This window comes from Balaenoptera musculus, chromosome X (genome assembly GCF_009873245.2).
Source record: "Balaenoptera musculus isolate JJ_BM4_2016_0621 chromosome X, mBalMus1.pri.v3, whole genome shotgun sequence".
Classification (NCBI taxonomy): domain Eukaryota; kingdom Metazoa; phylum Chordata; class Mammalia; order Artiodactyla; family Balaenopteridae; genus Balaenoptera; species Balaenoptera musculus.
Genome location: NC_045806.1, coordinates 110754331 through 110767038, shown reverse-complemented (window position 1 = coordinate 110767038; position 12708 = coordinate 110754331). Strand labels below are relative to the sequence as shown.

At 36.4% G+C, this 12708-nt stretch overlaps 1 protein-coding gene across 9 annotated transcripts in view; it reads left to right on the top strand.

Moving 5' to 3' along the window:
• MBNL3 (muscleblind like splicing regulator 3) overlaps window positions 1-11668 on the top strand; it is a 120225-nt gene extending 108557 nt beyond the window's left edge. For 7 of the 9 annotated variants that reach the window (XM_036839457.1, XM_036839448.1, XM_036839450.1 and 4 more), the window contains 3 exons: window positions 1179-1273; window positions 2211-2284; window positions 4050-11668. In XM_036839457.1, coding sequence (XP_036695352.1) covers window positions 1179-1273; window positions 2211-2267 — 152 coding nt within the window. In that variant the 3' untranslated portion in view covers window positions 2268-2284; window positions 4050-11668. Of the gene's footprint in view, window positions 1-1178; window positions 1274-1433; window positions 1562-2210; window positions 2285-4049 lie in introns of those variants that run through there. The other 2 variants (XM_036839449.1, XM_036839452.1) reach the window with 2 other exon arrangements.
• The last annotated feature ends 1040 nt before the right edge of the window (window positions 11669-12708 follow it).

The window sequence follows — 12708 nt, the reverse complement described above, 5'->3', positions numbered from 1 at the left end:
TAGAATTGGCATGTGCTACAATAAGGGATGTTGATAGGTAATGGATAACTAGAGATGAGCATGAGAGATAACTACAGAGTTTCTGTTAATCACCATTTGAGGTACATTTGTGGTTTCTGTGACATTGCATGTGTTGATTTTCCTCTGTCCAAGCCATTCACTTTCTCTGTAGACTTCCAGAAAATCTGAATTCAGTCGATATATTATAGATGCAAATTATTACATATGCACACGTGCCATTCACACATTAATTCCTTGGCTTGCTATCCAAAATGAGCTAGAAATAAGGAAAGCATCCCAGAAGCTTTCAAAATGACATAGAAACTAGAAAAGGCAACGAGAAATCAGCCTGAAAGAGATGTTGCAGCTGCTAGTCATTGTTGCTGTAATATTGCAGTGAAGACAAGATTTTGTCGGATATTTACTGTGAAGTAACCCTTGGAAATGTCGGCTATTTATGAAACAATAAATCAGTGGCCTACGTTGTTTCATAAGTAGCCTAAGTTTCCAAGGGGTTTGCCAGAGGTGTGCTGAAAAACCTGCGTGCATAGTCCGCTGTATTCTTTATCCGCTCCCCTACCACATACCCACCAAGCAAACTACGATCTTTTTGTATACAGATCAGGTAAGTATATATATAGATAACCGTCCCTTTGCACCTGCAAATCCAGTGACAGCACTCATGTCTGTCATGAGTTAGCGAACCCAAACACCGATTCGCAGTTCCCTACTCCCGTTTTGAATGCACGGCCCAGTTACTTTTCTGCTTGACTAGCTGTTCGTAGCGATTTCTGCTTGACTAGCTGTCCACAGAGATAGCCTTGGTAAACTCAGATTTGTCATAGGTACCCATTGCAACCCCTTCTGAAAATTTGGCCCCTGAAGTCAACTACAGTGTGATTCTGCTCAAAAACTAACTAAATGTTGAGAATGATTCCATTTTCCTTAATGGTAACTATAATTGGCTTTCCCCTTTTCTCTTTTTAAATATTTCCCCCTTCCATGCTGTGTTGCTTTGCACTGACTGTGATTGCATGTTGCACCCTGGTGTATCCATCATGATGATGTTACATGGCTTGCTGCTGTGATACCTGCCACGCCCCATTCCATCGTTTATGTCACGGTTACGTAAATGCTCCACCCCCTCGTGTGTTGCTTCCATGATTTCCTACTGAAAGTGCCCATGATGCACGGTGCTACACCTACCACTGTGTCTGCAGCAACACCATCTGCCACCAGCGTTCCCTTCGCTGCAACAGCTGCAAGCAATCAGGTTTGGCCATTTATTTCACCTGTTCAGACCTAGCTAACTACGGTGTGTTGGTAAGGCACAGTATATGCTTTTGGGATTGGTGAGAGACATTAGTCCCTATTCTTATGTGTTTCTTTAGCCGTTGTTACATTTAGAATTTTTCTTTCTGTGTATGTTCTAGAGGGATGTTCCTGCTTTGCTGCTCATCCTGAGATGAATCAGCAGAGTGTTCTCTTTTTTTAATTGGTTACAGATGTCACTCTTGACATCTTATATATACAGTTGTTGCTACCACACCAATCCTCAAAGGTATATACTAAATATTTTTTAAATGTTTCTTCATTGGTTGAGAGGAGAGTTTATTTTAGTTTACTACCATTTTTGGTTATTGCGTTTGAACTTTCACTTAGTACTATCATCACCTTTACCTTTAGATCTACTGGAAAGAAAGAAAACACGTTTCTTTCCAAGGCACAGATATGCTTATCATTACCCAGTGATTACATCAGAAATTCCTTCTCATACCGACATTAGATGTGCTTGTGTTGTTTTAATTTTCATTTGCTTGAGGTTTTTACAGGCAGAGTCACAAGGCAAATTATGAATTTGGGGTGAGTCTTGAAATTATAAGGAGATGCTTACAATAATTATTGTGTAACATTATGGCCATCTTGCCTTATTAAAGTGGTAACCACGCTTAAAGACTGCAAGTTCCACTGCTGTTTCAATTACAAGTATGATAAACATTTAGGACACAGAGCATTAATCCATTGGGGAAACAAACCACATTCTAACCTGTGCTTTTTGCAAAATTAACTATTATTGGATATGGTTAGTATGTCTAAATTTTTCTGTGAAATTGGTTACGGTTATTGATTACCATGTCCAAGCAGTGAACAAAATAAATGGAATTCTCTCAAGAAACTATTTTAATCTAAAATCTTTTTTACTACTATAGATAACCCCATTATCAGTAGATGAACTGAATAGCAGCATGTTTCTTTCACAGATGTAGAAGTTACCAGTAGAACAGTAAGTCTCTTTAAGTATTAATATAATATTTGTAGGTTATATCTTTTATCTACACAGTTGCATTTGCTAAAGACTTTGGTAAATATTTTCATTACTAGGCATTGCTTATAACTTAGAGCTTGATTTAAGCATTCTAAATTTTCCAAAATGAAATATGGACAGCAAATATGTGATTTTTCAATATGAAAATGACAGCTGGTATTGTATTTTCCCAATGAGCTTACAAATTCCCAGATGTTTTCCCATTATTAAAGGGGTATGATTGGTTAGCCAAAGGCACAGATCGATTTTGAATTTTAATCTTTTAACGTTTTTCTAGCTTTGTTTTAATTGAAATAAAGCAAAGTAATTTTGTCACAATTTGAGTAAGATGGTTATCTTAAAGACAGTAGACAGTATGCTTTTTCTAAAGACATTATGGAAAATAGCGCTTTCACATTCTGCCACTTTGTGTTGCTTCCCATGTAAGTCTAGCAGAATTGCTCCAGCTGTTTTCAATTTTGAGTGACATAATTTAGTAATTTAATCATTATTTTCATTCACATCATGGCACCTTTTTTTTTGGTAATTTTTGTTGTTGTTTTCAGATTTTTCCCCCTTCACCTTTGATTTCCTTTGCCTGGTCCAGAGCCTGTAATAGCAACACACTTAATTTGAGCAATTGTTCACTTGGAACGTGTGACTTTTAAAGTCACTCAAGACTCTGAGGCATCTTAATTAATAATTATAGGGAGTTGTTATTAAACAAATACACTGATTCTGAGTTGCATCCATTAGTCATTGAAAGCTTGAAGTTCTCACACCGGGAGTGTTTCACCTGGTTGAAGAAGGCAACGGTTCTGTTCTCTTGATGGATTAGTTCCCCAGAACCTGGCTAGCATTTCTCTCCTGCTCAGGACACACAGGCCCAGAAGACTAACTGTTCTGGACAGAGCATATAGATAACTGTACATTAGATAACAGGTCCCTTCAATCATAAGGAGTGTTTTAAAAAAAGACATCTTTGAGTACACGGAATAACTGAAGTAGCTGTATATTGTAATAGTTTTCAGGGGTATCATTTGGGATAGTGGCAACTTGGGAATAGCACCGAACATGAGAATAATAGGCTTTGTAAACACTTGCCTGATTCTCATGGGCTGCTTCACATCAAGGTAAACAAAAGTGGTCAAATATAGTTAACTTTCCAACAGAACATGTTTGGGAATAGTGATTCTTTTTTACTTGATTCCATTAGAAAATTTAGAGGTATTGGGCACATCATAATCATTGCAATATGTAACAGATGTTGAAAATTTCTCCAGAGTGCAAAAATGTAATTTTGTAAAATACTGTATACCCAGAATTCGCACTTAGGCTATTCCTGCACAGCTCCAAAACATACAGATAAAAAGTTTAAAGTTTGTTTAATATTTGCATATTTCAAAATGGAATCCAGTATGTTTTGTCAATATATGCTTGTTGGAGGAAGTGGATGGATGGGTGGATGTTCATGGTGTAGACAGTGCCTTAAACGACGGAGTGCATCTCTGTTAACTTAGGGCAACTGTCCACACTGTCACTCAGTGAGAACCACAGACTATCAGACTGTCATGCTATGTGACTCCTTAGTGAGCATTTACCAACAGCTCAATTTTCATACATTCAGAGTGGGGAATATCTTGGCATATGGTTCACACACAGAACTGGAACAAGAACCAAGTATCCTGACCCTACTTCAGTAACCCTCCAATATTTCTCACTCTTTTTTTTTCTTCCATTTCAGTTGAAATTCTGAACAACAGAGTTACGGAGTATCAGAATCTCTCCGTGAGAACCTCCATATGGCCTTTCTATATATATTCACGTATGTCCTCTTCTACCAACACAACAATAAGCATGGTGCAGTCAATATATTAAACAAAACAAACATACCAACCAACAAATTCGAATAAAAACCAAAGCATCAAACAATCAATGGAGATGTTAAAACACCAACAGAAAACTAACAACTACCATCCATCTATCTTATTTGAATTATTAGGTAGAACACCATAACATTTTGTAATTTATCACACTATTCTTTGTGATTTTCCAATAACCATTATGCTGAGTGAATCTCTACAGTGGACTGCTGGCTTATTGTGCATTCTTGGTGGATAAATGTTCGGTCTGCTTTGAAGTGTTACTTTACCGTTTTGTTTACACAGTAGTCTATTGGTTTGATTCAGAATGTAACAAATATATCCAATACCATTTTCCCCATTATTGTATTGTATTGTATTGTGGTATGTTGTGTTAGGTTTTTACATACTATAGTGTTTTGCTGTAATATGTGGTGTTTGATTTTAACTAAAATGTTATTAATGGGAAACAGAAACACATGTGCTTGAAAAACATGACAGGTTAGTGTTGATATGCTCTCTGTCTCTCTTTAGAATATTTCTGTAGGTTTCTTGAGGCAGACGTTTAAAAGGCCTCACTTTTGAGTGTGTCCGAAACCTGTTCATAAACATACATGTGTATAATTTGTACCTGTAGATCTAACCTTGCATAGTACAGTCACGTTACTGGATTTTTTTGTGAGAGAGAAATAATTACCTGAAAATAACAGGGAACTTCTTAAAACATTAACCTGAATTTCACTCCTTAAGTAGATTGAAAAACTAGACTTTACCTTTAATTTCTCAGCATATATACTAAAAATTATGTAAAGTGCCCATTACATTTTTTGTGGCTCAAGGATCCTGTCTTCTAGGTTGAGTGTCTAAAACTGAGCCATTTGTCATTTTCAGCTGAAAAATTGGTTCTTGGAAGCTTAAAGGTATTCTAATGACAGGTTATAAATTAAGCAGAGAGAGCGGGGCTTGGAGCTAGCTTTTACATATTGGAGGAAAGTGTGTAAAAACCATTGCAGTGTAACCTTTGATACAGGTGCCACTTTCTGAATGCAAATGGCTCAGGCTCTTTAGCCTACTCTTTGAATAATAAGTAAGATGCAGTCTGGAAAAGTCAGTCAGGGTGAAGGAGAATTGGTTCCAAGTGAGGCCTTTCCTCCCCAAATGGACAGTCTCTTCTGTTCATCACAGCTGGAGTCTGAGTATAGATTTGGAGAAATGGCGGGACTGGGGAGGGAGGTAGGGAGCCATTTGAAATTACTCTTCGATTTATTTAAAAGTTCTAAGAAGGATGTCCACAGTTGTCTTTAGCCTCAGTTCAGCTGAGTTTCTAGTTTTGTTAAACATTTCAGTGAAGGAGCAAGTGCCTGTGATATAATATGTTAAGTGTTGCCCTTCCCAAACTTTATTAACAGCAGAATCTCTCATATCATAATCAAGCCTCTTTTTTGTTTGTTTGGATTTCTTTGTTTTTATATGTTTTGAAAATTATAATAGAGACGAATAGAGAGGTCTGTAACACCCTTTGGATGAGACAGAGTGGCTACACTCCACAGAGCTGACCTGAATTCACGTTACTAATACTTTTGAAATAATGGTATAACCAAGTAAAATAGTAGTTAATTCCTATGGCATGTGACACACTTCTTCCACCCTACTCAGTAATTAAAGTTACTATTATTAATCAGTGGTAGAACCACATGATAGTTTGCATTGACTTAGATAGATTTAATATTTTCTACTAAATATGTGTTCTCTCACTGGAAAGTATAAAATCATCAAATTTGATGTATATACCAAGTTTATTTTTCTCCTTCATGAAAATGACAAGCAAAGGGAAAATCTGATTTAGGATACCTTAAGCCGGCTAGTAGTGTTTGAATCACAGAACAGTGGAACTGGCAAAACCTTTTCACAGCCAGGGCATGTGATTCGCCCAGGGCTGCCTAACTACTTGGTAGCAGCTGGACCCAGAAATATCTCCTGACTCCTGGTTGTTCGCCTTTTTCACATTGTTTGTGCTTCAGAACCTTTGAGACTCCATCCCAAAGCAGATCATTTTGGCTCAGAATACAAAAGAGCAAAATTAACTCCTCAGTAGCTGATATCCTGTTGATCTTAATTATCAATCCAAATCATGATCATCAGTGATTTCTAAATGGTCTTGCTTGTATTGAGCCATTGTCATCTGCTAACAAACAGTATTGTCTGGAGTTAGAGAGCAAGAGGTGTCTTGACTTTTACCTTTTGGTCCTTTGAACCACTTAATTTCTGTTTCCCAAAATCTTAACATTGCTAGAGAAGAAAGTAGAATATGCCTTTGTGAAATTACTTGTATTTGGAACTGAGTTTTGTAAAACCTGTGCTGGTGCCTCTCAGGAAGGGCAGATTTGATCACATGAATCCAGGAGGGATGCACCTGAGCTACTCTAGATGTATTCCTTAAAAGCGACAGAGACATTTTCAGTGTGAAATGAACTTTTTTGTCATTTGACATTTTGATACAACATACTGTCTCACTTAACTTTTTAAACTTCTGACAAAGATGTACATGGACAGTAAACCTAGAGTACAGCTGTTTGCATGTTGCCTTAAGCACTGGAAGACATGAATAATGATGTATTTTTTAGTAAGAGGTTCAGTGAGAGAGATTCAGGGTAGTGGTATTTTTGGTGCAACAATTTTTGATATTGTTGGCATTTTAAAAGTTGCTTTGTGAGTGGATTTAAAGAAAGAAAACTCAAAGCACTAAGGTTTTGATCAGAGGTGAAAGGATTTTGACAAAAATGCAATTTTAAGATAGCACTCTTTAACTAGTTGTGCAATGACTTATTCAAGTGATCTTTATTCAAGAAAAGAAAAGAAGTCATTAGACTATAAATTTCTGGTGAAAAAGACAAGTCACAAAACTAATCGGTGACTCTAAACAACAATTTACTGGACGTATTGTATATATACAATTCTAATCACTTGTGATTCTTAGTTAACATTTTATAAGCTTTGTAATTTACAAGGGCCTCTTGTTATTTATCCAAAATTAGTGTTTTTGTCCATTCCTCTCAGCCTTTTGCAAAAATATGCAAGCGTGCTGAAACTTGGATAAAACAGGCCATGTATACAGAGAAAATAATCTAAAGGTTTTCTTTTAAGAGGGTTTTAGTAGTGTCAAATTTTTTAAAGCCCTATGTGACCACAACATAAGTATATTTTAAAGAGGATTAAGATTCAATTTAAATTAAATGGATTCATAAAATCCATGCAGTATTTGCTTTTGCAATTGGAGCATGATTCCTCAACTAGCTGTTGCATTTCATTGCATTTGTCTAAATTAGAGTCTTTAATTTGTAGTTAATCGTGACATGAAAAGCCATCCTCTCCCTACTCCATCAATCTTCGCCATCCATTTCTGAACACGCTGAAGCACTTTGATCTTGCCATAAGTGTTGTCCGACACCACTAGGCTGTGTTCACTAATGGGCAGCCTCAGCTCAGCAGCTCTCCAATGGGGGCAAAGCAAGTACCTCCTCCTTACCATCAGCAGGAACCAAATAAGATTAGTCTTTACAACATGAATCTCTTTTTCATGGCACGACAAGTAAGCACAGTGATGTCTGCTTAGGGACAACATTGACATCATTTTATTAACTAGTATGTAGGGAAGGCCTGTGTGCTACTTGGAACGTTATTTGGTCCTTCCTCCACTCCTTTGGAGAGTACATGAGGATGCTCTTAGGTAAAATGCAGCCACACATTTTCAAGTTATTTCAGTCTGTAGGGTAGGCTGTGATGCACAGAACGAATTGAAACTGGAATCTTCTTTCTTTGATCTCTTCTCCATTTCACACACGTTGAAATAGAAAAAGGGAAATGTGACTGAGGGAAATATGATTTCCCAATTCTGTTGAATAGATTTAGGAAGATAGATAGTGGCCTCATTTTTAATTTTACCAGTGCCTGTCAAAGGCAATAGAATAAACACTATGTAAAAGAGTATGACAACTTTTTTTTTTGCAAGTTTAGTTGACAGCCTAATCAAACTGTAAATATAATTACAAATAGAGGTTCTGGGCACCAGCTCACTAATTGGTGCCATGTTTTCATTTTTCTTATTACCTTTTAAAGTTTTTATTTTATTCCCTTTTCATATCTTTAAGTAACTAGTGAATTTAATTTTGAAGGAGAGTTAGAGAAGCTTTAAGATTTTACTACAGGTATCCAACCCGCCTAGATAGGTCCTCAACTGACACTGAAAAACAACAAGGTATAGAGTGTAGTTCATAACTATTCCTTACAGAACAAACTTAACTTTATATACAAATAATAATGTTTAACTAATTATATTTAGTTGTTGCTTTAGCAACAAACCTACAACATGGCTACCTTTAGACATTTCTTTGTGCGTGAAAATTTTACTTGTAAACTCTGTGTGGTTTTTGACAGATACAGCTCAAAGCTCAGAAATAGATATGGTTGATTTTTCTTTTTAATCCAAATTCCCATGTGAAAACTGAATTTGTGTCCTTGTGTGACTTTTTTGAGCAAAAAGTTTACAACATCCGGATTCTAGAATCAGGCTTTAGAGCTGATAGAATTTGTTGTGTGGATAGGGTTATTCCACAGTATTTAGACTCCAAAACACAATCGTATTTATAATATGCCCCGATCTCTTTCCATAACCTTACTTATTCAGAATCATTCTATTCAAGTAGCATAGCTGTAGCTACAAAAATTCTCTTTTACAAATCTATCCAAATGAGGGTTAAAGAATGACAAAAGCATAGATTAAATTAATTCATCTTTGTGAAACCATCCGTACAGATACTGTGGAATGACCCCATAACAGTGTTGAAGAGACATATGCTGCAGTTAACTGATGGTCTCAGTTAGGGTGCGAACGTGTGAGACACACCTTTTTTGCACTTATGTACATAGTTCATGAAAGCGATCCTTGGAGCATTTTTTTTTTTAATATAAGAAGTCTGTGATAATAGTGGAAAAGTTAGTAAGAGAGAGTTATTTCTAAGGCTTTGAGAAGAAGGGTTTTTTTTTTTTGCTACAAGACTTAACTAAAACATGATGTTGCTTTGCTGTTGTGGAGGCTTTCTAGTTTGCTAGGGCTCGTCACAAGACAAGACTGGTTACAGGTTAACAGGTCAACTTCAGCTAACGGCACTAAACAAAAGTTAAGGTACTTCAGCTTTTAGCAAGATTGCTAGCAGAGATTGTTTGCTTTTAAATTAATCCTCACTGTAAACACACACAGACACACACACACACAGACACACACACAGACACACACACCAGGCAGCAGGTTTCTGGCTGAGGTCTTCTTTTTTCAATGGTTGCAAGGAGTTGTAAATTGCAAGATGGATATTCCCATTCTGATCTAGTTAGATTTCATCTTTCACAGAAAAGGGTCAATTGAGATATATCAGTTACATCAATTAATATGTATTTAAGTGACAAATTGTTAACGTTTGCCACTATTTCCCCTTCAAGATCCAGAAGCCAAAACCAAATTGGCAACTACTGAAAGATGCAATTCAACAGTTAAGTATGGCCAGCACAGAGCATTCATTCCCTTCAGCAAAGGAAAAAATGCTCCTGGCACAATTTTATAAATGGCTGTTTTCTGACTTACCTTTACCAGATGAGACAGTGCTTCACTGTGCCACTTCAGCCTCCTACTCTTTTAACGAAACAGAAGAGAACTAGCCGAAATCTTATGTACATCAGAGCTGTAAAAGAATGTTTCAATCAGATCATCTCTGCCAATTTCAGCTCCCACATCACCTGCAGATCACCATTTATCTTTTTGTTGCCTCCAGGCGATGAGACCTAGAAAAGGTCGAGGTTAGAAAGGTTTAAGGATAGATCACCATGAGGGCTTTGAGTCCTTCCCATCTTGAGGCCTGTCGTCCTTACCCTGGAGAAGGAGCCCATCTTGGGATTGAGGGAGTTGTTATTAGTATTGCTACCCATTTTGATAGTTCTCACTTACAGAGACAGGATAATAAGCCAAAGCCAGAAAGCAATCCAAGCCTTACAGTTGTCCAATAGCTCAGGGCCAGTTGGTTAGAAATTTCCTTTTTTTTTTTTTTTCCCCTTGAGCCCATAACCACTGAGAGTCAGCCTTACAGCTAACAGCCTGACCATCTGACCGGCATTTCCATTGATAGAAAATGTAAGCATTCATTCCTTCTGTAGTTAGGAACTCCAACTTTAACCTTATCACCAACATATTTCCCCAACTTAACCCATGTTCTTGTGTTGACATTTCCTTGTGAAACTATAAGCCACACGAATATATTTTCATAAGGTCAATAGAAATATAGTAAGATTTTAAGTCAGGCAGAATCACCTATAAAAGAGTAAGAATGAACCTAGAAGCATCACAAAAGATAACCAGTTAATTGATGGCATGTGGTGCGTACTGACAGCCACTATGTCACACTCTTTGGAGCTTAAACACAGTGCTGTCGTTTAAGTAAGTAAAATTAGAGAATGAAAGGACCTCTATTATTAAGCCCAGGAAAGGATTTAGTTTGACTGATTCAGTTTCCAGCCCCTCCACTTGTTCTTCCCTGAAAGAGAACCACCCATCAATACTCCAAAGCAGGGCTATTCCAGAGGAATTTTATCTTTAAATAGAACCCATCCTCAATTATAGCATACCTAAAAGGAAAAAAAGTATCACTGTGAAATAAGTCACAGCTATATCATTATTACTTTAATTTAAAAAGAACCAACTCTGTAACAAGACCTAAAAGTAACCCAACTTTAAGCAGTGCTCTTTTCTCCCCAAACAAACACACAACCTAAAACATTTTTCTGTCATAGAACTGCATGATTCCAAAGCTTTATTTCGGTATACAGATGCTGTTTGTTACTGATGGAAACCAAATTATTTTGTTGCTGTGTCTTTTGAGTCTAGCAGTTGAGAGAATTACATGACCACTAATTATATCATTGGACTCTGGGATTGCCCTTTTCAAAATAAGTTTCCTTTTATTATTGTTGTTGCTTTAATTATTAGAAAATGAACCATTTGTGACATGCCCCCAAATTACAATAATTTAAATGTTTTCTTAAAAAGATGCTCCAAGATATACTCTTTTAAAGGGCTAATTTTATGCATTTGTATAAGAACAATCCAGTATAATGTAGAAAATGGAAGCACATATTTTGGGCAGAAAAATGCCAATTTAAAAATACTTATCAATAAGAAAATTACTAGCCCTGTGCAGCACTTACAGATTTAAATAATGATCACTGTATTTAATAAATATAAACTGTTCCCATAATATTTTGCCTCCAGAATGCAATAGCTCATTCCCTCAACTGCTATCAGTAGGGCAGATGCTTTGATTTGTGGGGTTTTTTTTTTTTTCAAGTTATAGTGCTGTACTGCTTGTTTGTGTTTAGAAGTGTGCATTATGCAATTCATTTTAGTATGCTATTTCTATGTTGTTTATTTTTTGTTCTTTCAATAAAATATATAAATTTCTTGGTTTTGTCTTTTATGAATCCATATTCACACATTACGAGTTCACCTAAAAGCTATTTGTCTTCTAGTATATTAATCCTAATATTTAGTAATTCTAATACAAGATTTGATTTGGTTCAGTGCTATATTTCATACATAGAATAAATTTATTACTAAATATATACCTTCAGTATTTTGAATTACATAGCTAATACATCCACTGTATTAGATGTATTATTCCTATAATTTTGAAGTCATTAACGGAAGAAAGACACACATATTTTAGCAAAAGAACACTAAAAATTTTGTGATAACGCTTACTGGTTTCTGTTGTGCTTCAGAAATTCTGAGGCATATTCTACGATACATTATTATTATTAGTTTGTATTTTCCTATTATTCATTTCTATCCTGCATGTTGAGTGTAACATATGAAACCAGTGTCATTCATTTTATTCTTTTCAAGAGGGGCATCAATGGTCTCATAACAACGGGATGCATGACTTTTTCCATTAAAATGTTTTCTCTCACTTAAAATTGGTTTTCTCCAACAACTGGCACAGGAATGAACGGATAATTGGTTTTGTTCTTTAAAGAAAGCAAAATGTAACTTGGTAATTCTTTATTCGGTCAGATTTGTAAATACTTAAGAACACTAATCAGGAACTTCTCCATGTCGCTGCTGTTCAGTAGTCAGGCTGACAGAAAAGTGAGGTGAAGAGACTTTGGATGAGAGGTTGTAACAGAGTAAAGTATTATTCACGTGTCTAGAACAGTAAAAAGGGCCAGGGAGGAGGTTGGGTCCTTGTCCAATATCAGCTGAATCATACAGAGCTACTAGCTCCCTTGCCCCTTGTGCCCTGCTTGACTATTTCTAAGTGTGGTTCCCATTGTGGCATCTCCTGATTAGCCAACCTTGAGCCCTTTGATGTGTTTGATACGTTTCTGTGACTGACTCTCATAATTCCAGCACTAAAACCAGTTCAGTATATAGACATTTACAAGAGGTCTTTGGCCTCTAAAGAATTCAGCTAATGTCCCTCTCTTTGAAGCTGCTGAATG